General features: G+C 41.5%; 2 protein-coding genes across 6 annotated transcripts in view; both read right to left on the bottom strand.

Moving 5' to 3' along the window:
• The window catches only part of tmcc3 (transmembrane and coiled-coil domain family 3), a 50,904-nt gene extending 28,551 nt beyond the window's left edge, over positions 1–22,353 (bottom strand). The window contains exons 1-2 of one of the 5 annotated variants that reach the window (XM_030440434.1): positions 22,229–22,353; positions 20,609–20,715 (exon numbers count right to left, since the gene is read on the bottom strand). In XM_030440434.1, coding sequence (XP_030296294.1) covers positions 20,609–20,692 — 84 coding nt within the window. In that variant the 5' untranslated portion in view covers positions 20,693–20,715; positions 22,229–22,353. Of the gene's footprint in view, positions 1–1,032; positions 1,324–16,478; positions 16,892–20,608; positions 20,718–21,563; positions 21,833–22,228 lie in introns of those variants that run through there. The other 4 variants (XM_030440432.1, XM_030440435.1, XM_030440436.1 and 1 more) reach the window with 4 other exon arrangements.
• A 1,164-nt stretch (positions 22,354–23,517) lies between these two features.
• Positions 23,518–25,949, bottom strand: ndufa12 (NADH:ubiquinone oxidoreductase subunit A12). Its single transcript, XM_030439360.1, has 4 exons — positions 25,796–25,949; positions 24,603–24,688; positions 24,332–24,419; positions 23,518–23,780 (listed from the first exon to the last, which is right to left on the bottom strand). The coding sequence occupies exons 1-4, from the start codon at positions 25,882–25,884 to the stop codon at positions 23,600–23,602; spliced, it is 444 nt and encodes a 147-aa protein (XP_030295220.1). The 5' UTR covers positions 25,885–25,949; the 3' UTR covers positions 23,518–23,599.
• Positions 25,950–26,277: the final 328 nt, after the last annotated feature.

Below are 26,277 nucleotides of genomic sequence, written 5' to 3'. Positions count from 1 at the left end.
GGCCAATTGCCTTCTTCTAACAAGCAGCCCTAGTGATACAACAGGAACTTAAGAAAACAGAAACCTCCCATGGCATCTCTTTGTTTTCACATACACCTCATATGCTCAAAGATGAATCTTCACCTGAAATCTATGAATACCTGCAGACAGTCTGGATAAACCTGCCCCACCGCTCAGTTTTGCCTGTGGGTGCTATTATTTGCTTTGCCAACAGTCAATATGATAAAAATGTCTGGGTGATAAAAGGTCACCTGAGCACAGTTTCAAAATAACACAACACAGTATGACAAGCTCACTGTCTGATCTGCAAGAAGCTCAGCTCAACTCCACCAAACTCCATTTGAAAATCACATGATTTAAGGTTGCCTCGCATGTTGGAGCAGATAGGAACCAACAGTAGTATAACATGATAGGAGAGCTTCCAGAACAGACTCACGCTTTCCCATATAGCTAACGGCAATGCATGTAGGCAGAACACGATTGTGTGAATGAGAAAACAGCAGGAGACCCTTATAACAAATGGAAAATTTGAGGGAAAATGCAGTTACAAGAGTACTGGACCTGTGCCGAAATGCAGAGAGCCTCTTAAAGAGCCACGAGGAATGTTTAAATATGTTGTGATATTGCCGATATGCACATTTTAATATCATCAAAGAAAAATGCAAGAAATTGTAAATAAGGTTCGGCATGTTGCTCACAGACGAAAACATAACGTGTCGGGACTCGTCGGCTGAGAGCGGTGTGACAGTTGTTTCAAGGTTGATTGGAAAACAGGATGATTTCCAACTCCACTCGTCTTCTAATGACAGAAACTCGGCTGTCAGCTCGTTGTAAATACATTAATGTGCTAAAACAACTTGTCTACTTTTGGTGTGTTTGTTGAACTGGACGTTGACGTGGCCAAAACATGACATAACGTAAACATAATCTATGGAGAGGCAACAATAAGTCAGTTAGGTTGATCTGTTTTGTTAAAACAAGTTTGCTAACGTTAGCTTACTTACTGATAGCAAAACAAGAAATCATATTTACCATATTAGCCGCGCTGGTGTGAGTGAATCCCGACTTCTGATAAACTTTTCTCCGCAGCAGCACAACAAGCGCCGGACATAATCTCTGGACGCAAACTGGGTCTCCCGGTTTGTCGTCCTCAAGTCTAAAGTGGACCGTGTTCCGTTGACACCGCCGGTGATACACATGCCATCACGGCTCCCACTCCTCCACCGCTGCCGCTGCTGGAAACTGACCCACGTCGGCAACGGTATGTTTCGTTCCCCAGCCAGCCCGCCGCGGTAATCCCTCTGAACCCAGCGAGCCGGGGAAGCACAATGTGTGAGCACGCCCCGCCCACCGCGTTACACCGAGGGAGGGGCTGCGGGGGATATCGAATACACCCACATGAATTAATTCATGTCCACAGAGTGAAGCTCTCAGCTCCACCACATCTAAACAGCTGTTTTACTTACATCTATAATACGGTTTTATACACGGGTTCGAAGTCAAACCAGCGGTGGATTTAGATACAGATATATTGTAAAGTGTTCCTTAAAAAATACAACTTTTACCTTATGTCAGGAGAAGTAGGACATAAGTATTATCAGTAAAATTAGCTTTATAATGTCATTTACACTTGATAACTATTGACACAGCTTAGTTCAGATTGAATTAATTTTAACAACTTACATTTACATTTAGGGCATTTATCAGATGCTTTTGTCCATAGCAAGTTACAGTCATTCATACACTGATGGCGTTGGCTGCCATACAAAGACAAACACATCAGCAGCAGTTTAGGGTTCAGTATTTTGCCCAAGGACACTTCAACATGCAGACCAGAGGAATCAAACCTGTGACCTTCCGATAACAAGACATGTCTCTACGCCTGAGCCACACGCGCCAAATTTCTTGATCTCTTTTAAGTATTCATTGTATACGACATAGATGGAGCTTCAAGTTCTGTAAGGTAAAGCCAATCCAAAATAGTGGTGGCTTGATATTGTGATCTCCACCTGGGTCACCCGACTTTCCTCTTCATTTATTACCTGAGTAAAAAGTTTTCTGATGACTTTGTGGTCTAAAACTCAAGTCTTACAATACAGCATGTTTGCTTTCTAAATTATCATACAAATTCAGAGTAAAACCGATGATAAAGCAGGGAAAGCTTTAGGCGAGTGGCTAACAAGATGCTACCACCTCGAGTTCTCAGTCAGATCCAAGAGGGACATCCTCCCCAGCTCCCCGCTCTCCAAATATAGTCACTTCTGGGTTAAAAAAAAACTAAGATGGCAACAGCTGAAATGCCAAACTCAAGACTCAAAGAGCCATCCGCAAATCAATGAGTCACCTTGGGTTTACACTTCTCATATGTTATGGATTTAAACGTTAATCTCTACATAGTGACTATAGCTGTCAAATAAATGGAGCAGCTGGAAATAGACATGTAAATTAAAAAAAAAAAAGTGTGAGTGTATTTTGTTTCATTCCACCGCTGTAAGTATAATCCAGCATACTGTTAGTTATGTGATGATTCATGCATCAGGTGGTTGTTTGTCATCATCATCTCCTGGTTATTTTAACCTGATGGGCATGTCTAAATATAATCCTCAACTCTTCTCTTAAGTACTTTTCCTATCATTGTAGGCCAGTTTTTTTTTTAATCAGCCGAAGTTTACAGCTGACCAAAACACACAGTCACCTTGATAATTAGAAATAGATAGCTGAAATAGATCGACATGACACCGGCCGTAGCTCCAGTGAAAGGATGGATGAATTACACGACAAAGGTCTGGGGAATGAGTCATTAATAATTGAAATGCACGGCAGGTCTACTCTGGCCCAACTGATAAAGAAACCAATTAGTAAGGTTAGTGGCCCCGTCATCTGATAGGCCTGATGATAGTTTAATGTCCAAGATTATATTTTGTATTCACCCTCACAAAAACAGTCCACTCTTCCACCTGCCATCTTAGAAAACACTGACACACAGAGGAGGTTTTATCTCTGTCTTACGCTTCTGTCCCTCCTCATCGCCTTGAAGTACCCCGCGTTATGAGGACCGTAGTGAGTCAGCCACCTGTTAATCATTGTGACAAGCGTGCGAGCTGACAGGTTGGACACCGCAAGGCCGAGTGATTCAGCCTGCAGGGCAGAGAACAGCACCTGGCACAGAGGCTGCCTCCAGGGGACGAGAGATATTGAAATCTGATTCTGATCCAGGCTGATACAATCACTCCCCTGGGTGCCGCGTGTGCATAGTTAGAAAGATCATTGCATAACTCTGCGATTGATCCACAACAAATCCTTCTGCTATGATCAATCCTAATAACCTAATTCGCTTCCAGTCCATTTCCTCTGGGTTTCAATTTATAGTATCCAAGCGTGTGCATATGCGAAAGAGACGCAGGATGTAGAGAGTTAAATGTGACATTTAATTAAGTCCAGGATTTGTACTTTGGCATTGATTTTGTTCGGAGAGGGCACTGGCACTGTGAGTTGACAGAAAACAACTTCAGCCTTATGTAAATGCCATTAAGAGCAGATCTCTAATGGGTTTTGCAGCACTGTTTGATACTTGCTAGGATGGAAACAGCTGCAAAACAGCATTTTAAGACAAATCTCTCTCTGCCAGCTTTGATTCACTGCAAGAAAGTAAAAAAATAATTGTCACCACATTTGAAGTGCACGGCACTTGTTGGACTTGTGGTGTACTAAAGTCCCAACTTGTGGTTAGTAGATGATGTGAAATCCATTTGTGCGTCAAGGATCGAAGCGTTTGCGTCTATCCATAAAATTCACTCTGCTAATCACAACATGCCATTGTTCCTTTTCCTTCACCAGCGATGTTTGTGTTCTTTAAGGGCTTCCTGCAGTGCTTCCTGTCTCCAGCTCAGCCGTGACATCAGCCTGACCTACGTTACACCAGAGACTTCCGGACAACTGATACTGGTCAGGAGAATGTAGGTGCGGACGAGCATCGGGTCGTTCTGGTGAGTCTCTGGAATGTTGGAGGGAGTTTAGAACATTATGGAGGGATTCTGGAATGTTTAGGTGAGCGAATCAGAGCGTTCCCGTGGGATGTGAGAATGTTTAGAGGAGAAGCTGGAACAGTCTGTGGGGATCTGGAATGTTTAAGTTAGGCGTGGTCCAGGATGTTCTGGTGGGATGCTGCACACTCGGGTCAGAACTTTCCGGTGGGATTCTAGAATGCGTTGGGGGTATCGAATTATTCCGTGGGGATTCTCCAGTGCCACAGTTAGGAGGTCAGAACTTTCTGATGGGATTCTGGAATGTACAAGTGGGATTGGATCAACTCTGCTCTATGTTTAATTTAATTGTGGGGGGTAAAAATGTTCTATTGGGGATCTTGTTCAAATCATATGTTAAAGGGCTGCTAATGGTGACGAACCCAAAGAGAATTATCAATTAATTAGTGGTTTCCCTAAACTCTATGGATTATTCTACTGTCTTACAGATCATTGTTCGTGGACTGCAAACTCGCTGTTTTGATGCTCTGATAAACCAGCTGTGCGCTACCTCTCCAAATAAAGGACACAGGGGGCCTTTCCACCAACATGGAACCGGTTCTGTTCCAGTTCATGCACCAATTTGCAGCATTTTGACCAAAACATAAATTGGTTCATAACCTGAAATGTCCCCAGACGCTAAGAAACCCAGCAGTTTTTCCTTGACCTGCAACCCAATCACCAGAATAAATGTCAGCTAAGTACATTTCTGCAAACCCCAGACAAATTAGAGCTTTCTTTATGTTGTAAAGTTCCATTCATTTAGGTTGAATTTTCGATTCAACACTGTGTTTCTGCTCAAGTTAGGTAAAGGCACAAAAACCACCTGGTTAGGTTTTGGAAAAAATCGTGGTTTTGCTTAAAATACAACCACTATTGACGTGTTTTCAAAAAAGGCTGGAAATATCCACAACCTTAATAAAATCCACTGATGAGACTCAAACTGCGATCTGCCTTTTGGTAGCCCTACTGGCTGTAATAACGTTAATACCTTATAAGCATTTCATTTGACTTATCTGTGGCTTGCAGAAATATTAACTGGTGGTTTATCTGCTCGAACACCAAACCTAAATTCTTGGAAAGGGTGTAACCGACTGGTTCTATGAGCCTGAGTTGATGTCTCCGAAATACCTGCAGTCTATAACCGAAACATTTTTAATTTGCAAAGATATATAACAGAAAACCAGCATATCCCCAAAATTGAGAAGCTGTAACCAGAATGCTTTGGAGAGCCTTCTGTATGAGGAGGCAGATTTATCACTGCAGTGTTCTATATTGTCGATGTGCAGCATTGTTATCTTTATCACTGCTGAGTGCATCTTGGTTCCACCATATCTGACATCAATGCTACTTTCAGTGCGCCACTTACTGGCAGTATAACCACAAGCAGCATTAATGTTTGTTCCTTCTATGCAAGCAAAACTGATGTAAATGACAATATCAGTTCCCATGCATCACTGAGTGACTTCACCCAATACGTGTGGGAAATAAAGTCAGACGCGAGAAAGGGAGACAAGAAACTGAGAACTAATTGACAGACAGCTGTTCTAATCCGGGCTGCTTATTGCTGTGTCTCTGAGTCAGACAGGAAGGGAAACTCTCCAGAGCAGACTGTGTGTTCTGTCTGTGAGAAGACACGTCTCGTAGATTTCTCATTTCCTTCTTTCTTGTAAGACAGCGCGGCCACTCAGACAGAGCTGGACACACAGACAGATAGAGGCGCACGGTCACATTTTATGGATGTAATACAGACTGTGACATCAAAGTGATGGTGCGGAGATGAGATTAAACCCGGGAGAGGTTATGTTTAATTAATCCTGCACTGTCATTTCTATTCATTACAAAGACAGAGGATATATGTGTGTGAGTGTTATGACAACTAAATAATAACATATTGTCTTTACACCAGGAAAAATACAATTATGTGGAGAGAATTACATTAAGATCATCAATATTTCACAGTTATGACTCCTGCCTAATGTCTCGCTGATATCACAGTCACAGAGACGCTCTAATGTGTTTATAATTCAGCATTCTGTGATTGCTATTGTCAGCTGGGAATACAGTAAGCCCACATCCAGATGAGCACAGAGGCAAAAAGCTGCGACCCACTGCTGTTTGCATCCGCTGATATAACTCGTCTTTTATCCCTTGTGTCATGCAGGGCGAAGACAGAATTAACATCAGCTCAGTCAGAATCAATTGAACAGGGAGACGCTTGCACATATAAATGAAGTTGTGGTGTAGTTTTGGGTTACATAACCCCCACAGAAGCCTTATCCAAAAAAGGATACCTCCCTTTTTTCATTTCATTCCCCTTTTCATCGCCGTGTGCTGTCTTGTAACCTCAAACGACTCTCTCCTCTTATTAAAGCTGTCAACCTCCTGCTCACTTTCTTTATTATGTCAATGCTTTAGTGCCAGCAATTACATTTTCTCGCTTGATTTGTCACCTCCTCAAATGATAATTTCCTCTGCCCGTCTCTTTCACCTCATGGCTTTTATCTCTCCGACAATCTTCCCTTCCTTTCCATCTCTTATTGCCGCACCTTTATAAGGCAGCTTTTCATATTCAGCAGGCCCTTAAAAACGACGACAGCCTCGCTTCAATCGAGAAGAGCGTGTCTCAGTTTCACCCTGAAAAAGTGAAAATATATGTAATCGCGCTGGCTCTCGCTGCCAAAACGGATGGATTTGTCAGCAAGGCTACTTTCGACCACATAAATGTTCTTTCCACCTTGTGCTATTGATGATGATGAGCCCCCATTAGGCTCAGCAGAGGGCGAGTAATGATCCCTACCCGCACACAAACACAAACATGTTGTGACAGAGGGGAGTTTAGAGGGAAGAGGGGGAGGCAGGCTACCGTCTGGCAACAGGGACAGCGACTGATCAGTCCGAGCGTCCACATATATCACCGGGCAGAATTAATCAGTGGGGGAAGCCTCAGTCTGACATGCTGTTATCAAATATGCTCCAGTGGCAGGGTCAGCCACGGCACCAAGTCAGAGTGAAATGTAGAGTTGTACCAAGTTGTACCAGCCATGCATTAATCAAAAACAGTGAGTCCACCTCCTCCTCTGATCTTCCAATATCCCCAGTTCAGAGATCTTTATGGGCTTTCAAGTCGTAAAGTGGAAATAGCACTGAAGCTACGAAGATGTGTTGTATTATGAAGGGATTTTGTTGCAGATTTGTTGCTGTCCCCTACAAGTACTAAAATATAACTTTACCTGGGCTGTTATCAGGGTAAAAACTGACAAAAGGTTTTCTTACAAATCTAGATTTAGTCACAGGAAATATTTGCGTATGCTAACCTCATGCTAACATCATTTGGTAATTGAGCTAGTATAATTGGCGCATCACCTTTTAGCACTTTATTAAGCATCCAGTGCACATGACACTGTATCACTTATTCAGTTTGCTAGGTAGCAGCTACACTGGGCAGCTTCTACCATCTAAAATGTACGTAGGAACTCATTTGTGTGGTTTTTAAATGTATATGTGCACTTAGTAAAGTGCTTTTGTGGTCTAAGTTTGAACCTAAGAGCTGGTGAAACGTTCTCCAGAGCTGTTTTCAGATCACTTTCAACCTTTTGGTTACTGCCTTATCTCCTGTCTCTGCTATCTCTACCTAAAAAGCAATTCTCTCTTTCAAACGACTTAAAGGAAAAAGCTTCGCTCCTCATCGGTCGCTCCCTCCTCCTCACGCTCCTCAAGCTCTTTTCAGCGACAATAATAGAATATCTTCAGGGAGGGCTAAGGTTCCCTGCTTTCCAGCCGTTTCTTTTGTCCCCGCCTAGTAGGGGAACTAAATCAATGGTGTGCTTGAATAGACATGCTGGGAATGGAAAAGGGGTTGACGCTTCTTCGGGGACAGCTGGCGGTAAATTTAAGCTGACTTGAGTTGAAGCTCTGCAGCAGACAGATGCAAACCTGTCAAGGTTAATCACACGGTCACATTTTCACAAACCCTGATGCAGTTTTGCTGCATACAGTAGCAGCAGTAAAGATAAAATAACAGTGGCGCTGTGACAATAAAACAGGTGGTCCTCTGAATAGACAGAACGGAGACGGGGGGGTTTGTAGCCCAGAGGTGAAAAGGACCGGGTTATAAATCTCACATGCTTTCACGTCTCTTAGAAACTAATGCAAAAGTGTATTCACAATAAAGTAAAAACATCTGATAAGTGCTGAGATCATCAACTATTACTAGATGGGATCGCTTAGGTAGTTTTCTCTGTTTAGTTTGTGGGAATTTGGGGCTTTTAGCAGCCTGTGGGGAGTTTACATTGAACAATTAAAATCATACACATAGTGGGCAATTTGCAGGCTGATAGCAGTGTTTTAATCTCAATACTCTTGTATGTTTTGTCAACAAAAAATACATTAATAATGTGTAATCTAACAATGTATATTCCTTTGACTGTGAGATGTTTTCTTTTCTTTTAGTGGTGGACTTAATCTCTTACTTTTGTTTCATTTATTTAACTAACATCCTATTTCCTGAAGTGATATGATGGTTTTCTTGCCACCATGACACCACCAACCCTGTCTTAAAAAAACAATAATACTGCTCCTTGCATCAGTGTTAAATGAAAGCTCTCGCCTGAGGGCTCCGACACACCAAACTGACATCAAAGAACTTGCAGCAGCGAAGGCTGACTGTTGCGTCACCTCACATCAACCTGTGTCTCGGGCCAAAAGCTGCACTGGAACACGCCGCAAAGACTACAGCTGACAGCCAACTGCACAAGAGGACACACTCTCCATACAACCAGGAAGTCGTAGTCTGTACTCGTAATTATGACACAGCAGCGTTGTCTGACACCGCTCTTGCAAATATAGCCACTTCTAATTGAATATATCTAATAAAAAGTTGCAAATGGCACCAGTGAAGAGCACTGTATTGGCATCCATAATGTATTAAAGACTGACACCCAGCTCGATAAATTATTCAGATTCTGTCCACCTAGATTTTATTCCTGACAGTAGTGGGACAACTTTAAAACATTTAGACGTGCAAGATGGGAAATGAAATTGGCAGAAAATACTACTGAACTGTTAAGTGGATGAATAAAACATGTAGAAGCTGGGAGGCTCCTGACTTCAGTGTTTCTAAAATCTTGGACACGTGCCTTGTTGCAGATCACCACCTTGGATCTCAGCAATTCAGAGGTTATTGAGTCTACAAGTGCCACAAGTGTCTCCCCAGCGACACCGATTACTTTATCAAACTTTGCTGCCTGGAAGCAAAATTATTTTTTGCCACACGTCTTCGAAAGCTGCTCTCACCCGCAGGCAGCTTCTGTCTGTGTTCTCGTCACTTTGTTCTTGATGCATGAGCAGCCTTTCATTACGTTTCCTCTCACATTTGCATTTGCTTGACATCTTTACGCTAGTGATCATACCAATCAGAAATCTGTTGTCTCCCTGCTGACTGCGTGACACTGTAGTATAGCAGCAGCTACAAAAAAATGACATGCAGCCGAAACAGCAATGCTGCAAGCGATGGTAAGCATATTCTGTTACATGCAGGCACGCTGGCATAGAAAGGCAAAAACAACTCTGCTGCCAGTTTTCTTTTTAACACAGTCTTGGCATGATGTGCTCAGCAGGTGGACCCACATTGCACTCTGAAGGTTAAGGTCACAGTCTGATTCTGCACAGGTACAGTATGTATGTGTATTCTTGGAGCTGGACATGAACTGAAAGTCAGGAGATCTTTCCCTCTCCCACATAATTCAAATAGATTTTTATCCGTCCCTTGAGTCCCCCAACTGTAGGCCAATGCAATGCTAAACTACAATGTAGATCACATATCTCTGCAAAGGCCCAGCAGTCAGATCTAATATCAACTGAAAGAATTCCTGGATCCATCCCTTTATCAGGATCTGTACCAAAAGTTAATGGGGTCTATTCTGGGCTCAAACTCATCCTCCGTCCAAGTTCAGTGGAAATATTTTTTGTGTAATCCGGCTGACAAACCAACCAACCAACCAACGTACAAGTGGAAACTTCACCTCCTTGGCAGAGTCTGTACATCTTCATATCCTCAACATCTCTACAATCATGTGCAATTAATTTCATATTCATATATCTAATATGTTTAAAGTGGCAACAGACAACTTTACACCCTTTCAGTTGTTTCTACAGTGAAGCATAACAAAGATTCATATGACTACATTCCTATTTTTCACATTATTACTCTTCAAATATTTTATCTTCCCATCACATGCGTGGTTAACTTGTTCAACTGGATTGTTTGAAAGTATCTCTGCTGACGACTGTTGGTTTCATATGATGCCTGTTGCATATCTTAACCAAGCTTTTGTCTGCCGCCTCTGTACTCTGTGAGCTGATCAGACTATGAGAATGTGCGAAAGCTTTCATAAAGGACAGTGTGGCCTCTCTGAGCGAACACAGGCACCACAGGCCGTTTGAAATAAATATCTAAGGGGTCACACTTTCAAAGCGTGTGGAGGAGGAGGAGGAGGAGGGGTGGAGGCAGCAGCCACGCTTTCATGTGCCGTCTCGCTACATGCCTACATCACTGAACGCCCCCCGCCACCAGCTCGTGACATTTCAGCCCCCTTTGTCTTCGACTGAGTGGTTCGAGGTCTCTTTGGAGAATTAATTTTTTTCCTCAGTAAATGACAGCTGCTGTGAAATGTAGGCGAGAGAGAGAGAGAGAGGGAGAGGGAGAGGGAGACAGGTACTGAGAGATATAAAGGTGTGACATTAAAGCAGGAGGTCAAAGAGATAAAAGGCGACAGGTTAACAGCCTGACATATGACGACGACATCACCATGAATCTGTCAAGATATCACAGAACTCAATGGACAAATCTCTAATATTAATATACTGTTTGGAGGCTGATGACTAAACACCATCCTCCAATGCAGAAACTGAAGTTGACTGAAGGTTGGTTGTATTTGAAGCAGTAAAATTCAACAGAACCACAAACTACAGCCTCCAAAATGATACTCAAGTTGTTTCAACACCTCTCTCAAACAGTTTGAAACAAACCTGAACATTAAAACCTTCGAGTGGGATTTATTTTTGTATCAGAGCAAGGAAAATCTAATAAACTGGCAACTGCAGTGTACATAAAGACAACACAGCGTGAAATTAAGAACAGAGGGAGACTCTAACGTTTCCTTTTTCTGCTGACTTGACTCAGAAAATAGATGACGACAGAGAAAAGAATAAACCTCTGTTTACAGTACAAAGCCTGTTTTCCCCCTGTACAGAAAGTAGCTAGAGGCTACTGACACAGACAAGGTTATATGTTAATGAAGATGAGCACACACACACACACACACACACACACACACACACACACACACACACAAACGCACAGTTCTGTTTAACTGTTATTTAACCAGACAAGTAAATTGTGAATAAATCCTATCATATCTGGTGTAATGTCATTCACACATGAGGTAAGAAAAATGGCCTCCCCACCAGATGCTAAAGTAAACACACACACACACACACACACACACACACACACACACACACAGTACTAGAACTGTACTGAAGCAGTGAGTAGTTAAAATACTTGGATACAGCCAGCTAAAGCAACTAAAATGTAACGAGAACGATGACATCCGACCCCGACCGTCAGTATTTGATGATCTGGGAAACTCAACATTCTGCACTCTTCAACACAAGTTTCTTTGTTTTAAAACCAGCTCAACACATAACAGGAACACTTTACATACATCGGGAAGGGGCCGTTCTGCCTGACGGGTAACTCCATTTCTGCTGCTACTATCTTAAAAGTAAAACGGTCATCAGTGTGGAATGACAATCAGTGGCTGCTGACATAATGTCCCGTTGCCATGGTGATAAATTGAGCGGTGCCAAATGGATGATGTGTGACGCTACATAACGTCAGCTTACAGTTTGTGTGTGTGCAGAATCAGAGGCTGGGGTCTGCGGATGTAGCCTGCAACAGATTTTTTTAATTGGTCATCAGTGAAGGTCATTATCATCAGGGGGAATAATTGTATACGTGCTGAGACAAAGACGCAGGCCCGGGTCTAATCACTGTGGCCATCTCGGAGGGAGGCAAGAGGCTGATGAGGTCGCGTTTAGGTTGTGAAGATGAGTGTTTTGTGTCCTGGGGATGTTAGTGACGGAGATCGGAGGTTAATACTCAGACTTTACGAGCATTTAAGTCTTTTATACACCAAATATTCTCTGATTCCAGGATCTCAAACATGAGTTTGCCTCTGTTCTTTCGCTTTTTCTCAAAACATTTTGGCTTTTGACTGTTCACTGGACAAAAAGCAACTTAAGTTCGTCACATTAGACTCCTGGAAAATAGTTTTTTGTGTTATCTGGACTACATCAGGGGTCTAAAAAAGAGACAGACATGCTAACAGCCCTGTGAGTCTGTGCTTACAGGTAAAGTGCGGCTTTGAGTTTAATGCTAAAGTCATTATTGCTAACATGCTCACAATGACAGCTGGGGGCCACATTTTACTTCCTCTGTCAAAATGTAATCTATCTCAGAATCAATTGTTTTCATCTAGCTCTTATTGTTTCATTGTTTCATTAAGCTGGGTCCTCTTAAAGTGGCTATGATCATTTCTTCCTGTGAACATATTTAATGACAAGCTGAAATTTGATTATCATCCTGAATCTGCAGCTTCACTCGGCTTTATGGAACTTGATAGTGAAATTAAGCTCATTGTTTTCGCAGTCAGGACTACAACTTTACTCTTTTGGTTCCCTGACTGCTCTCAGGTGTCATTGTTAGACACAGCAGGCAGCAGATTTCACAGGAAAGGCTCTAACAATCCACTGTAAACTCGCAGCTCAACAGCAAACAGCAGACAGAAATGGTCACGACTAGCTAGAGCACACAAAGGAGAATCTAGCAGCTAAAGAGCCAGACATCTCACTCTGGAGTTGGTGGAGGCCAAAAACAGAGCAAAAAGAGAGTTAATATTAGACATAAATTCATCAGATGGCCAGAAAAAATTACTTCAAACGAATGATAATTTGTGAACAATGTCACTGTTGTGTTCTCAGCTTCTTTCTGCTGCCTCCAGGTGGCTCAACAACATGTGTGATAAACATTTATACTTCAGTTTAGACCAAAGCAGCGACTGACACTGGCACCCCAACGGCCACTCTACTAGCCACGCTAACGATATTAAAAAAAACAAACAAACAAACTGACAAACACTACACACAGCACAACATACCTTCTGAAAACATATAAATATACAACATACAATAATGCAAATGAGCAGATAGCAGCAAGTGTTTCCTGGTTTAACCATTCTTTGTTCAGTGCCTGAATGTCTTGACGTATTTGGCCTCTTGCACTCCAGCTTGACATTCAGATGGGAACAACTCAATCTCTGAGTGCAGGAGGGCGTGAGATATATGCACTTATCTGTTTTGCCTTTCTATGAGCAGCCCTGTCAAATACTGGCAATTTTGGAGAGCTTTTCTTTCTGCTCTTTGCACTCAAGTTGCCCGACCGAGCTGTTATGTTAAATGAAAAAATACTTTCAACCGAGCTCATGTATGTCACTTCCAATACATGTTATCTAACAGCATTTTGAGCTGCACGGAAAAAGAACATTCTGAGAGGAAGACACACAAACTTGAACAGACAGAAAACATTTTTCACCCTCTCCAACATGTGTTGCTCTCTTTCTTCACTTCAAGGCATCACAATTTATAAAATGAAACTCTACATATTGCAGCCACTGCCGATTCAACACAGCAAGTAGTTTCTGGAGCAACAGACTTTCTTAAAAATCAGATAAACTGAAGATAATGGCAGCTATGAGCTACAGCAAATAACAAGAGTGTGGGTTGACTTTGTCTGCTCAAAGCTCTGCTGACAACATGAATACACTCTAAAATGTCTGGTGGCAAAAATGGAAAGCAATTACTTTTGCTGAAAAAGGTGAGTAATAATGGAGATGCACTTTCGCAGTGGAGACGAATAATGAACCAACCATGAAATGTCTGCTTTTTTTTTAAACTAAATAATAGAGATGTTTATTTTGTTACGCCGAGGATGAATATTCCCATTAAAGCATCTTTCCAATAATTAAGATGACGTATGTTTTATTTTCTAAAATACAGGTGCAGCCCATTATACGCTGAGGGACAATTAGGTTTCAATTAGAGCCACAAATCAGTCTTTGCAAAATAATTAACAATAATTCGACCCTTACCCTCACGTCATGCTAGAAATCTAAAAGGGGAAGCAGGGTTATGGGAAACACAGACTTATAGAAAGCACTGGGGAAGTATAATGTGCACCAGTGATTTTCCTTTATCTCTCAACGAAACTCTAATTTAAATTTTGGTTTCAGGTCGAAGGTGGGGGGTTTTACAGTCAAACTCCTCAGGGACGGTGGTGCTGGAGCTAAACGCTATCAGCAGCATGCTAACACGCTCACACTGACAATGCTAGCAATGTTTATCAGGTATAATGTTTACTGCTTCCCATATAGAGTGCAGCTCAGTCCACATTTTTCTCCTAGAGGTCGGGAGTTCTGTTTTTTCGAGCTGACGTGCGTGATGTAAACTGAAGCGCTATCACACAGATGTTACCATGGTTACAGCTGTATAACTTACCTGTACTTTAACTTGGACTTTAACTCAAGTACAATTTGTATTGGTGGCGTCCACTTTCACCAAAGTAATAATTTAACATGATATCTTAACTTTTGCTCCAGTACAACTTTTGGGAACATTGGTATCATATTTCATAGCTAATAGTTTCTCGACATTTCACTTAAAAACAAAGACATCAACCTCATTGTGGCGCTAGAGGAAAGGTCAGGGGAACACTAAAGTCGGTGGGATTCATTCTCAGGGGATGACGTTGAGAGATGTTGAGATATTTCAGTCTGGAGCGAAGTAACCGCTCGAGCCTCACAGCTAGCATAAACAAAAATCCAATTTAAAGTCTGGTCTGCAACACTGCCACAAAGGTCTAACACACACAGCGATGTCAAAGGAATAGCTGCAGTACACAGTGTGGGAACAAATCATCATATCCATGACCTGCATTAGTCCTGTTCTCTAAAACCTGTAAAAAGTCCTCACAAGGTCATCATCATTTTCTTCCTGAGAACATTTGGGTGCACATAAGGATAAAAGCACAACAACACACTCAATGAGCTAATGTTGACACATTACACTGTGATGTCCTCATGAGATCTGTTATGGCATAAACACACGCAGCTTAATGAGAGAGAGAACAGGGGGGGCATAAAAGCAGAGCTTACACCGAGGTCTTAAAAGCTGTGTGTCTGAGACACAGTGATGGTTACCATGGTAAACTGATGGAAGTGACCACAGCAGGAGGGCATCTACATTTCTAAAGCTCTGGACGCATGATTAACAACACATCAGGGTTGCAGAAGCTGTTAAAAAAACAAGGCTGATTACTTGTTGCAGAACTTTTCTGCAGAGGAAGGATGAAAACACACAACATAACGACGTCCTGCTGCTCCTTCCTTCTACTATTTCCTTGTGGCTTGACAGGAAAAGCCCCATTATACTGGAGGGCTTACGTAACATTATTTTTAGAGCATTTTGTGGTGCATATACTAGCAGACTGAGGCACATAATGAATGCACGCACAAAAAGACACAGCGTCAGCACAATAAGGGCCGCCCTGAGCACAGCAACCAGCAAGGGGTAGTCTCGGGGATGGTTCTCTCTTAGCCACAGAGTGCACCACCAACCATTTTTGACGGAGCGGCAGAGATTGTGACAGACAGATTAAGACAGGAGTAACATAAACATGACCTCCTCCAGCTCGAGCACTCAGAGCCAGAATGGAGAAACTTCTGGGACTTTTCTCTGAGAGCAAGCCAGACAGAGGAATAGAAAAATGAAAAACGAGCTCTGCGGTTTTAAGAGGTGAGCATGATCTATGGCGGGCTATAAGCATTCCTAAGATATTACTCAAGCAGCAAAGGCCAATCACATGCTTCAAACAGACAGTGATAGAGAAAGAGAGAGAGAGACGTGGTGAAACTTGTCTGACTCAACTTTCAACTGTTCAAAAACAACTTCCTTGATTTTATCCAATCGCAAGACACAGAAAAACTCATTTAATACGAGTTGCAATGAGGACAATCAAGAACATCTATGAAAGGCAAACTACACAGATAATGCAGAGCTTTAGAAAGCTTCCCTGACAAAGCTATCAAAACAATAACTTCGTCTATACGGTTCCTCACGCGCCTTGGGTAAACGTCAAGTTCCAGAGGGCAATAATACACAGCTGATTACATGTGACTTTCGCCTGACTCCATTCAGCCTTTCACAGTTTTTTAACTCATGCAGCAGAGAGTTTTTTTTTTTAAAAAGCAACAGATTCCCTGATCGATCACATCACACAGACGAAAAAACCCAACAAACAGAAAACAGATTTACAGTCGTAACAAATGCAAACGCTACCTCTGTCACATAGATGAGCGGAGTGGCACTGTAGTTCTTCCTCATGCCTCCTCTTCCTCACAGCCTGAGGTCAAAGTGCATGCTACAGGAGCTCCACAAGAACCCCTGCACATCAGACTGCCCTGTCTGCCTCTTTGAAGTCTAACGACTTCCCTCTGAGGGAGGAGGAGTGTGTCTGCCTGCCTGTCACTTATTGTGAAATCTTTTGCTTCCTGTGTTAGCAGCAAACCAGCGGCTCCCAGTGCATCTCCTCACACTCAAATCCCAACCTGCACTACGCTGCCTCGTCCTGAGGTGCGTTCCCAAGCTGCACTGCTCAGTGCTGTGCTCGCACACTTCTGCCCGGTCGGGGAAAGACCACCTTAAAAGGCATGAAGCAGCCCGAGTAGGAATTTTTTGATCCATATCAGGCACCTTCCACTGGCCCGGGCGCACTTCTTCACGGTAACAACAACCTCCGGCTGCCAATCGGGAGGGAGCACACAGAGGATGGAGAGCCGGTGACGGCCACTGAGAGAGGGGGGGAGGAGGGGGAGGGAGAGGAGGGAGGACGGGGAGAGATTTAAGGGGATGAATGAAATGTGGGAACGTTGAGCTTGTGCAGGAATCTCCCAGCAGACTCGCTCCCTGAGGGGTGAACGCACTCTACAGGACAGAGTCTGACAGCACTGCTAATCTGCAGAGCCAGATAACAGCCTGTGTGTGTGTGTGTGTGTGTGTGTGTGTGTGGGTGTGTGTGTGTGTGTGTGGGTGTGGAGACTGGCTGCACCCACTCCCACTTATGCTCGAAGGCATTTCTTAGCGAGTGGGAAAGGAAGCAGGGTGAAGAAACTGTGCATAAGTTCACTTTAAGTAGATTTGAGGCGCTTGGACTTAACTTGAGTTATGGAGCCACAGAAATAAATAAATAAAAAGAGGAAGAAATCCATGAATCAGCTAATCGATTTGATTGGCAGAGAGTTAATATTTACAGTTATATATAAAATAGATCTAAATCAGTTCCCTCTCAGCCAGCTACATGCAAAATTCTACTTTTAAAAGAGAAGACAAATCATAGTAATCCAATGATATCGCAAATAATAATATAACCCTCACAGGGAGGTATTTTTCTGTACTGAGTACATTTACAAAGTACAAAGTAAATTTTCCTGATTATTCATGCTCCGATTTATGTATTATCTTCAGTGCAGGACTTATTACTTTTACTTAACTGCCACTCGGGGGCCTTCAACCATAATAAAACAAAACGTGTAGGTAGCGTGGGATCCTGGGAGTTCATTTTTAAACAACCAACACTGCTGAGGAAAAGTGGTGAAAGCTTGAGGCAAACTGTGACATCGAGTTATATAAATAAAACTGACGGGACTAAAAGACTCCACAGTCGCACCAGCTGAAGGTGGAGCGATGCTTTGACCTGATGATGGTCGCCAGATGAATCAGTCAGGAACAAAGTCACCAAAGTCTTTAAGATTTATCCTCTGGGGATCATGAATGTCTTTTAAGCAAAGTAACAATTAGCAGCTTAAAGTAATGATGTGGCTTTAAATGTGTTTGTGGAGAATCATGAGGGGTTTTCACAGGAGACATTCTGACATTTCTCTGCAGGAAGCGCAGAGGTGTAAATGATAAAACTATAAAAAACATGATGTGTGAATAACATTTCTGATCTTGTGCATCACAGTCAGACTGTCACAGCTCGCAGCTATTTACACCCGTGCTGTAAAAAGAGTCCTGTAACATGTGGCTTTATAGAGAATTATTCCTTTTTTAGTGGGTTTGATGTTGACAGTCTTTATCCTTTTAATCAAACATCAAGACTTCTCTTTGTTTCAGTCTTCTGTTTCTTTCATTAAAGCACTTTGTCACCAGGAATGTGCTTTATTGTTAATGTCACATGTTCATATTAATTACTTCCCACTTGGCATTTAAGAGATATGGACCTTTTTCAAAGCAGCGAGGAAACACAGGTGTTACTAATCAGATTAATGAATGCTCTGTAAACGGAACACAGCCTTCATTAATGTCATTAGCAACACCTGTGTTTACTGTTTACATACTGCCTCATGTCAAAGTGGCTGCTGGGAAAAAGGTCATCTTTGACTTTTGCAGAAAAAAGCACAGGTATCGCCATCAGGAGTAATTAACAGAACTGCAGCAAGTACATGCGAGACTCAATTAACATTTTCGTTGCAGCTTCTACCTGAGAGGATTATTCCCTACAACAACAAAACAATCTATTACGAGCGATATTAAGAATTTGTTCTGCAAGATGTTTAAAACAAACAAAATGAAATGAGAATAGAAAATGTTTTGTACATCCTCAACATGTTGTTGAGCTCGTGCACCCACGTCAGACACTCTGTGAGCTTTAAGCTTCTACTCCAGTTGTTTAGGAAAATGTGATAGGAGATATTTCATGGGCGAGCTTCCTTCAATCCTTGCTTACACAAACTATCCAGTTCTTCTTTCAAACACTCTTCACTGTCCTTGTAACAGAGGATTACTGTGTCCTCGCTGTTCTTTTGCACTTTCACTGATACATGAACATGTTGCAGTTCTGCTGATTACTATTGATGGTTAACACCGGAACTGTTTCTGCCAACAACCACATTAATGAAGGCTGTGTTCTGTTAACAGAGCATTCATTAATCTGATCAGTAACACCTGTGTTTCCTGGCTGCTGTGGAAAAGGTCCATATCTCCTAAATGCCAAGTGTGAAGAGGGAAGTAATTAATATGGACATTTAACATTTGCGTTAACTAAGCTTTAAGCTTAACGGCTACAGTGAAGATCCATCTTAAAAAAACAAAACAATTTGTCTCTCGGAGCTTCTGAGGACTTATAGACAACTGTATGCAGCCATTTTGGTTGTTTATATGCAGTTTAAATTCTTCATCTACGTCAGTGTGAATGTTTGGTGGACTAGGAAACTTCAACTGACCTTCCATTTGCATTTTTTGGGGCAACTTATCCTCTAAAAGAAAAAAGAATATGACAGTTACGCAGAAAAAAGAAGAGTTTACCATCTACAGTAAGAAACAACAGGACCTGACACAGAAGATTGAGACACAATTCAACAAAATCTTGAGATTTTTGTCTTGTACACTTCTCCATCTAACTCCAATGTCTCCCTCTCATGTGCAGAAACACTCATGGGGAGTGGACAGAACTGGGACGCTGGTATTTTTGAAACCAGAATGCTCTGGGGTGGCCTAAAAAATAAAAGACCCAAGGCAATGACTCTGACCCATTAAGCACAACGAACATTTGGAGGGTTGGAGATAAAACGGGAAGTCTGGAAATACTCATTAAGGATCTCACACTCGACTCTGCGAGTGAAATCCACGCGAGGGAGGAAGTCGGGCGTGAATGATGCAAGAGGAGAGAACGGGGAGGGAGGAAGTAAAGCAAAAGACAGTGATGTTAAAGTGAAGGGATGGAGAATCGAAAGGAGGGGAGGAGGGGAGGAGATATGACAGCTGGCAGGAGGGAAGATGGAAGAGGAGAGAGGGCCAGACCGCGGAGCACGTCTCGACAACACGATGACCCTCTTTATCCTCTTCCTGGTGCCCGGCTGGCATCTCAGGCAGCTGCCACTTCACGACACTGCTGCCTCAGCAATCATACGGCCTGAGAGAGATTATCTGCTCCGCTTGCAGACGATGAATCAGACAATAGCTATCAGCCAATGTACGACAGAGACAATTCAGTGAATACAAATGTTAAAATCTGGTTACAGAGCACATTACATGCCACTCAGGGCTCACTGTCATCTGTCAAACACTCTTCTTGCTTATTAATCTTAATTAACTGCAAGGATTTGAATGAATCTGCCTCCATTTCCGAGCAGAGCCTCCTCTGATTTCTGAATAAAGACGGGAGAGGATTGTTGCTGACTCAAGAGGACGCCAAGAGCCGTTTTCATTCTCTCCCACTGATCTTGCAGTGATACAGCCGGGGTGACGGGGCTGACTCACTCACAGAGCCACATCAACAGGAACGATGCCCCCTCTTGGCCGTTAAACACTGTTACAGACGGTGTGTGTGTGTGAGTTGGTGTGTGTGTGTGTGTGAGTTGGTGTGTGTGTGTGTGTGTGTGTGTGTGTAATATGTGTGTGCTGGAGCTTACACTGAGCTGACTGTCCTCTTCTTCATCATCTTCCTCCAGAGTATCCCCTCGAGGGAAAAGGGATGAAACAGTGAGCCTCCTCATTTACCAGCTCCTGATCCCCGAACCTATCGGAACAAACAAACTCCACTGAAACACACATTTTATTTAATACAAACATCCATGACGTCACTACAAACATCCACTTAAATTACATAAAAAGACATTCTGCTGAGGAGTGGTGGAAGAATGGAGTGTCACACCAGACTCCATTCAAAAATCTCTGAATTTAAGAATATTAGCATTTGAAGTGCTCATATCTTTTCCGTAGTAAAAACACTAAAGTGTAAAAATCAACAGCTCTGTAACAAGAAATCCTGCATTCAAACTCTTCAGTAAAGGGTTAGCATCAAATTTAGCTGAACTTCCTAAAGAAAAGTCACTTATTATGCAAAATGCCCCATTTGAGAAAAACAAACTAATATGTTGATTCAAATTTTGTTTTAACAATCAAAGTATAGGTTAAAAGTAGGCTAACTAAAAAATTAAGTACTCAAACAACATTTCCAAGTAGTGGTTGAATCAAAAGGTCTCATGCTAAAGGAATTTAGCTTAGTTGGCTAGCCACATTGAACTACTGCTGTTGGATGGAGAACATTATAATAAATACAAATAAATGTTGGACACATACAAGGAGACGTCAACATATAATACAAATTTGTATATACAGATATGCAAAAGTATTTCGCCCACTTTATGAGTATTTAAACAAAGTAAACAAGTTTAAAACACTGCCAGCTAGGTGCTCTAAGCTAGCTAACCGTTCCGTTAACGTTAGCATGTTAACGCCAAGTTCAACGGACATTTAGCATGCTAACGTTTGCTACGTAGCAACCCAGTACAGTTGATTACTACCTAGCATGCACTTATTTGGTAATAAATCAAATTATTGGATAAATCATAGTAATTATCTGACCTGATGATGGCGCCGGATGAAAACCTTGTGGCTCAAAGTATAGTTCACCAGGAAAGTAAACCAATAATAGCTAACGTCATGCTAGCTCACTTAAACTAGCTAGCTGTTGAGCTATTTTATTCTCCACTGAACAACTGCTTTTACTACACATAGCATATTAAAGATGTCCTCCAGAGCGTTTTAAGACATTTTAAATCTTCTGTTTGAATTCTAATTTGTTTCTAGTGTACACAAAAATAATTTGTATTTGATCAATTATCATGTTTTGGCATCACTTTATGGATCAGCCAGCTAAAAGGAATGCAGCCTAATACAACAGTAGTGCAATAACTTCTACCTTCATGATTGTTCTTTGTGTTCAGAGCCAAATAAATTCAACATTTGGTAATTGTGCATATCCATACATGTAAACAGGGTGGACAAAATGTTAGAAACGCCTCTCAGTGTGATGTAACATACTGTAACAGCAGCAGAAACTACATCCTTTCTACATGACTTCTCTTTTAAACAGGTCCAAATCAAACCTGAACACCAGAACCACCATGCAGTTGGGATCAATGCAGGACAGCTGTATTAGATTACAGCATAGTCACATGACAAGTGCTCCAAATCCAGCTACAGTAGTCAGAAAGTGGAGATAATCAAAGCAATAAGAAAGCACCAACCTGTCCTGGTCCTGGTCCTGGCCGTAGTCATTCTGAGTGTGTGCTGGACCTCCAGTCACTGTCACACAATCTGACCCGGCAGCTCTGGAGGATCTCTGCACACCTCAGTGCGAAATGCTGCAGGTTGCAAGTTTGTCTGAGCTCAGCATAATCCTGCAGTGATTAACACGCAGCAGAGACACAGTTCTGTAAGCTCACCCAGACACTGGACTCAGTTCAGCTGTTTGTTCTGACAACTGCCCTCACAGTCAGACCCGTGTACAGATACGTGGTTCTGATCCAGTCTCTTCCATCACATCATTTTGTAAACTGGTTGTCGATGTGACATTCTAATCAGATTCTTCACAAATACACACGAAATATCATGACAGGGCGACAGGAACACAATGAGGAGAGTGCTGTTGTTACTTTAAGAACCAACAAGCAGCATCATAAACAATTTAAAAGACAATCACAATCTTTTTGGATGATCAATGAATCATTGTAGTCATTTACACAGAAAGAAAGTCGTTCTCTGATTCTGAAATGTCAGGATTTTCTACTTTTGTTTATCATATATGATAATAAACATGTTAAATAGGCTCTCTGGACTGCTGGCAGGATAAAAATAAGGAATCTAAATAATAAACAATAAAAAAGTTATTATTAGGTAAGACGACTGGTAGATGAATCAACATTAAATAAACCTTAGTTCCAGTCCTATAGACAACTAAGAGCTCAAGTAACAAAGGGCCAAATATTAAATAACAAAATGGTAAGATGAGAACAACCTGGTTGAGTGAAGGGCAGATTCTTCCATTCAGTCAGATTCGGATCAGAACAAAGCAGTAGATTCAGTAGATGGATCAATCCCAAGCAACAGGATTTTAAATAGAATTGATGTATTCTCCTTAAATGTGCAATATAAATCCTGCGACTTTTCCATAGCAGTGGATGTCGGCAACACACGGTGAAATGTCCCAGAGTTCACTTGTGAATGTGACACTTGCTCAGATTTATTAAGTATATGTCGCTCCAGATCTTCACTTTATGACCTTCACAATGAGTGAAAGCAGTTTTCCCATCAACTGGAAACATCCTGGAGGTCTTTTAAACCTATTTGACACATTTCGACAAATTTCAACCTGACATATTTTGCATTTTTGGAAACTTTCTGTTCTCCACTAGAATTTCAAAATAAGTGGGTAGAAACAAAGTCTGCATGCACAACATGAAACTTAAGACTCTTCTGTCGGATTCTGGAGCTCAGACCAACACACATCATGTTTCATTAAAGGACTGAGACTTCATAAATGTCAGGATAGAGATTTTATTCTGGACACGGTGGATACAACGGCAGGAAACCATAATATACAAATATGCAGTCAGAGCTCACTGAGCTTCGGCTTTGGGTGGAACCCACTCGTGGATCTTCTTGCGGGTGGTGGTGCACGGCACGTACTGCTGCCGGCTGCCGCTCACGTTGATCTGGTGGATATCAGCCAGGAACTTCTTGGGCTCTGGTGGGTGTGTGGTGGGGGGGTCGTCCGTCATACAGTGCAGCCAGCGGTGCCTGAATGTGAAATAGACAAAGCAGCTGGTTTAAATAACACTAGTTAGCAAGTTAATTCTTTGTTTTTATTAACTTTTCTGTAATTCTTTGCTGTTTTTATAGCCATTAACATTTCTGTTTTTCTGACATACGAGTCTTTGTTTGGGTGATTTTCCGAGCAAAGATGTCAAACACTTGCTGGCTCGTGAACGTAAACGTGAGGATTTTCTGCTTTTCTTTGTCATTTATGAGAGTAAATGAAGAGTTTGGGGATTCTGGACTATTGGTTTGTCAAAATAAGCAAACTAAAGACGTCTTTTAGGGCTCTGAGACATTTAAATTTGCGTATTTCACTTCTTTTGGACATTTCATAGACCAAACGATTATGTAAATAATCATTAGCTGCAGCCCTATTATCATATACTGTATATCTGAAATAGAAGTGGTATAGTGTTCAATCTTTGATCTGCCTAATTCTACCCAGAAAACACAGATGGTTCCAGCTTCAAGTGTTGTTACTGCATGTATTATAAATATCTGTATTAATTCTGTAAAGATGTTGCCGGTCGTACCATTCAGCTGGAACCATGCTGCCGTCCACCTCCCACATGGTGTTCTTTCCGTTCATCTCCGTGGTGTAGATCACCCAGCGGTGACGTGCTGAACACATTTTTTTTTTACAGAGAAAACAGTTAAATTACCAAATCACAGGTGGTGCAGAATCCTTTGGGTGTTTGTCTGCTTACAAAGAATAATGATAAAAACAGCACACGCATCTGAACATCCTGAGCAAAATCCTCCTGAAAACTTGTAACTTGAAATCAAGCTCATCTGGGGACTCACCGAAGAAGAAGTGTTTCTTGTCCTCATAGTATTTATTTCCATATTTATCCACGCCGATCAGGTTTCCTACCTTCACATCATTCACCCTGTCAATGAAACAATGATAGTCAGGTTGACTGCCGACAGACATATACACCACTTTTATATACTTAACAGCAGACTTTTAAATCAATCGATCAATCAATCAATCAATCAAAAACATGTCCTCCTGATTAATAAAGGCTGACACACTCAGTTAAGCATGTCTGTAATATTTATGTGAAAGAACAAACAGTGTGAACCAATGACATCAGCCAGATTTATCAGTCGTGACCTTCAGCAGTGGTGGAAAGTAACTAAATGTAAGACTTGTTACCAGTTTCACTACATTTTCAGAGGTAAATCATATTTATTTGATAATTTTTGTAAGAGACTGATCGACAGAGACAGACAACAGAGTTTATAGACTGTTAAATAAATATCCTGCCTTTGTTACATATTTTTGTCGTGTGTCTGATAATCACATTTGAGGGATCACTGCAGAAATCATTGCATATACATCAGCAGATATCTCCACATCTGAATCTTATACTTCCCAATCGATTTGGTGACTTTACAGATTGACATTAATAATAAATAATATAATGAATACATATATGATGTTTTAATACGGTTAAAATAAGACCAAATGCATCAATATTTATAACTAAAAACATAATCAACTTTATTCTGAAAATGGAAAGATGAGTACTTTTATTTTGGTACTTCAGGTATATGTTTGTGTTGATGCTTTTATACGTTTACTTATTACAATTTTGAATGCACTTTTGCATTGACACTTTTTCCTGCAGGATAATATTTATTCTCTTACCTCAGAATAGATACGAGTCCGTTTATCAACACTGACATTCACCATGTTTAAATCGGGAGAACTGGGGCTAAACATGACTTTAAATTCAGAGATTTTTTAACGGAATTTGGCTAAAAATTCAGTTCAGAAAACAACAAAATAAGTGTCTGACGTTTCACTCTGTCATGCAGCTGTTTCACAGGTTTGACATCATTAAACGTCTGTTGGGGCTTCTGACTCTGTTAGCTGTCAACATGCTAGCTCGGCTCGGAACATAAAACCCGGGTCACACAACTTTCTGACGCCTTCACGGTCACCGACAGAGGTTCGTTATGTAGATTTAAACTTTATTAATCACACTGACCTGAAGAACTGAACCAGTAATCCTCGGACTCCACCATGACCTCCTAATTGTCCCAAAGCCCTTCGGACGAGGTTCGCATACTCCGCCATCTTGAGACGGAAGAATTACGGTGACGGACCGTTTTGCGTTAAAACAGGTCCGAGTGAAACCAACCAGCCGGGGAACCTTCAGTATTAGTTCCACATACAAATGCGTGTGTTGATAGTAAAAATAATAAAATGTAATAATTTAAACTGAATAATTTATACTATCACAACGAGAAAAGATTTGTATTATTATTTTTCCACATTTGTATAAGATATGTTTGTAATGTTCTAGACTAAAATAAAAGGATCCCAGATGATTTTCTTCAGTCACAGACAGCTTCAGGTTTATTTATATATATTTATTATATATTTAGTTATTTATGATGACTCTTGTGAAATTGGGACTTTATTTCTCCTGATTTCGACTTCATTATCTCATAATTTTTATCCTTTATA

Source organism: Sparus aurata, chromosome 14 (assembly GCF_900880675.1).
Source record: "Sparus aurata chromosome 14, fSpaAur1.1, whole genome shotgun sequence".
NCBI lineage: Eukaryota > Metazoa > Chordata > Actinopteri > Spariformes > Sparidae > Sparus > Sparus aurata.
The sequence above is the reverse complement of the archived record's forward strand: the minus strand, read 5'-3'. Positions and strand labels throughout refer to the sequence as shown.

Excerpts from the sequence above, each read along its gene's own strand:
- ndufa12 (XM_030439360.1), bottom strand. The coding sequence starts at position 25,884 with ATGGCGGAGTATGCGAACCTCGTCCGAAGGGCTTTGGGACAATTAGGA. Across the intron at positions 24,420-24,602 it reads CAAGAAACACTTCTTCTTCG|CACGTCACCGCTGGGTGATC; the intron begins GTGAGTCCCCAG and ends AAATGTGTTCAG. Across the intron at positions 23,781-24,331 it reads AGCATGGTTCCAGCTGAATG|GCACCGCTGGCTGCACTGTA; the intron begins GTACGACCGGCA and ends TTTCACATTCAG.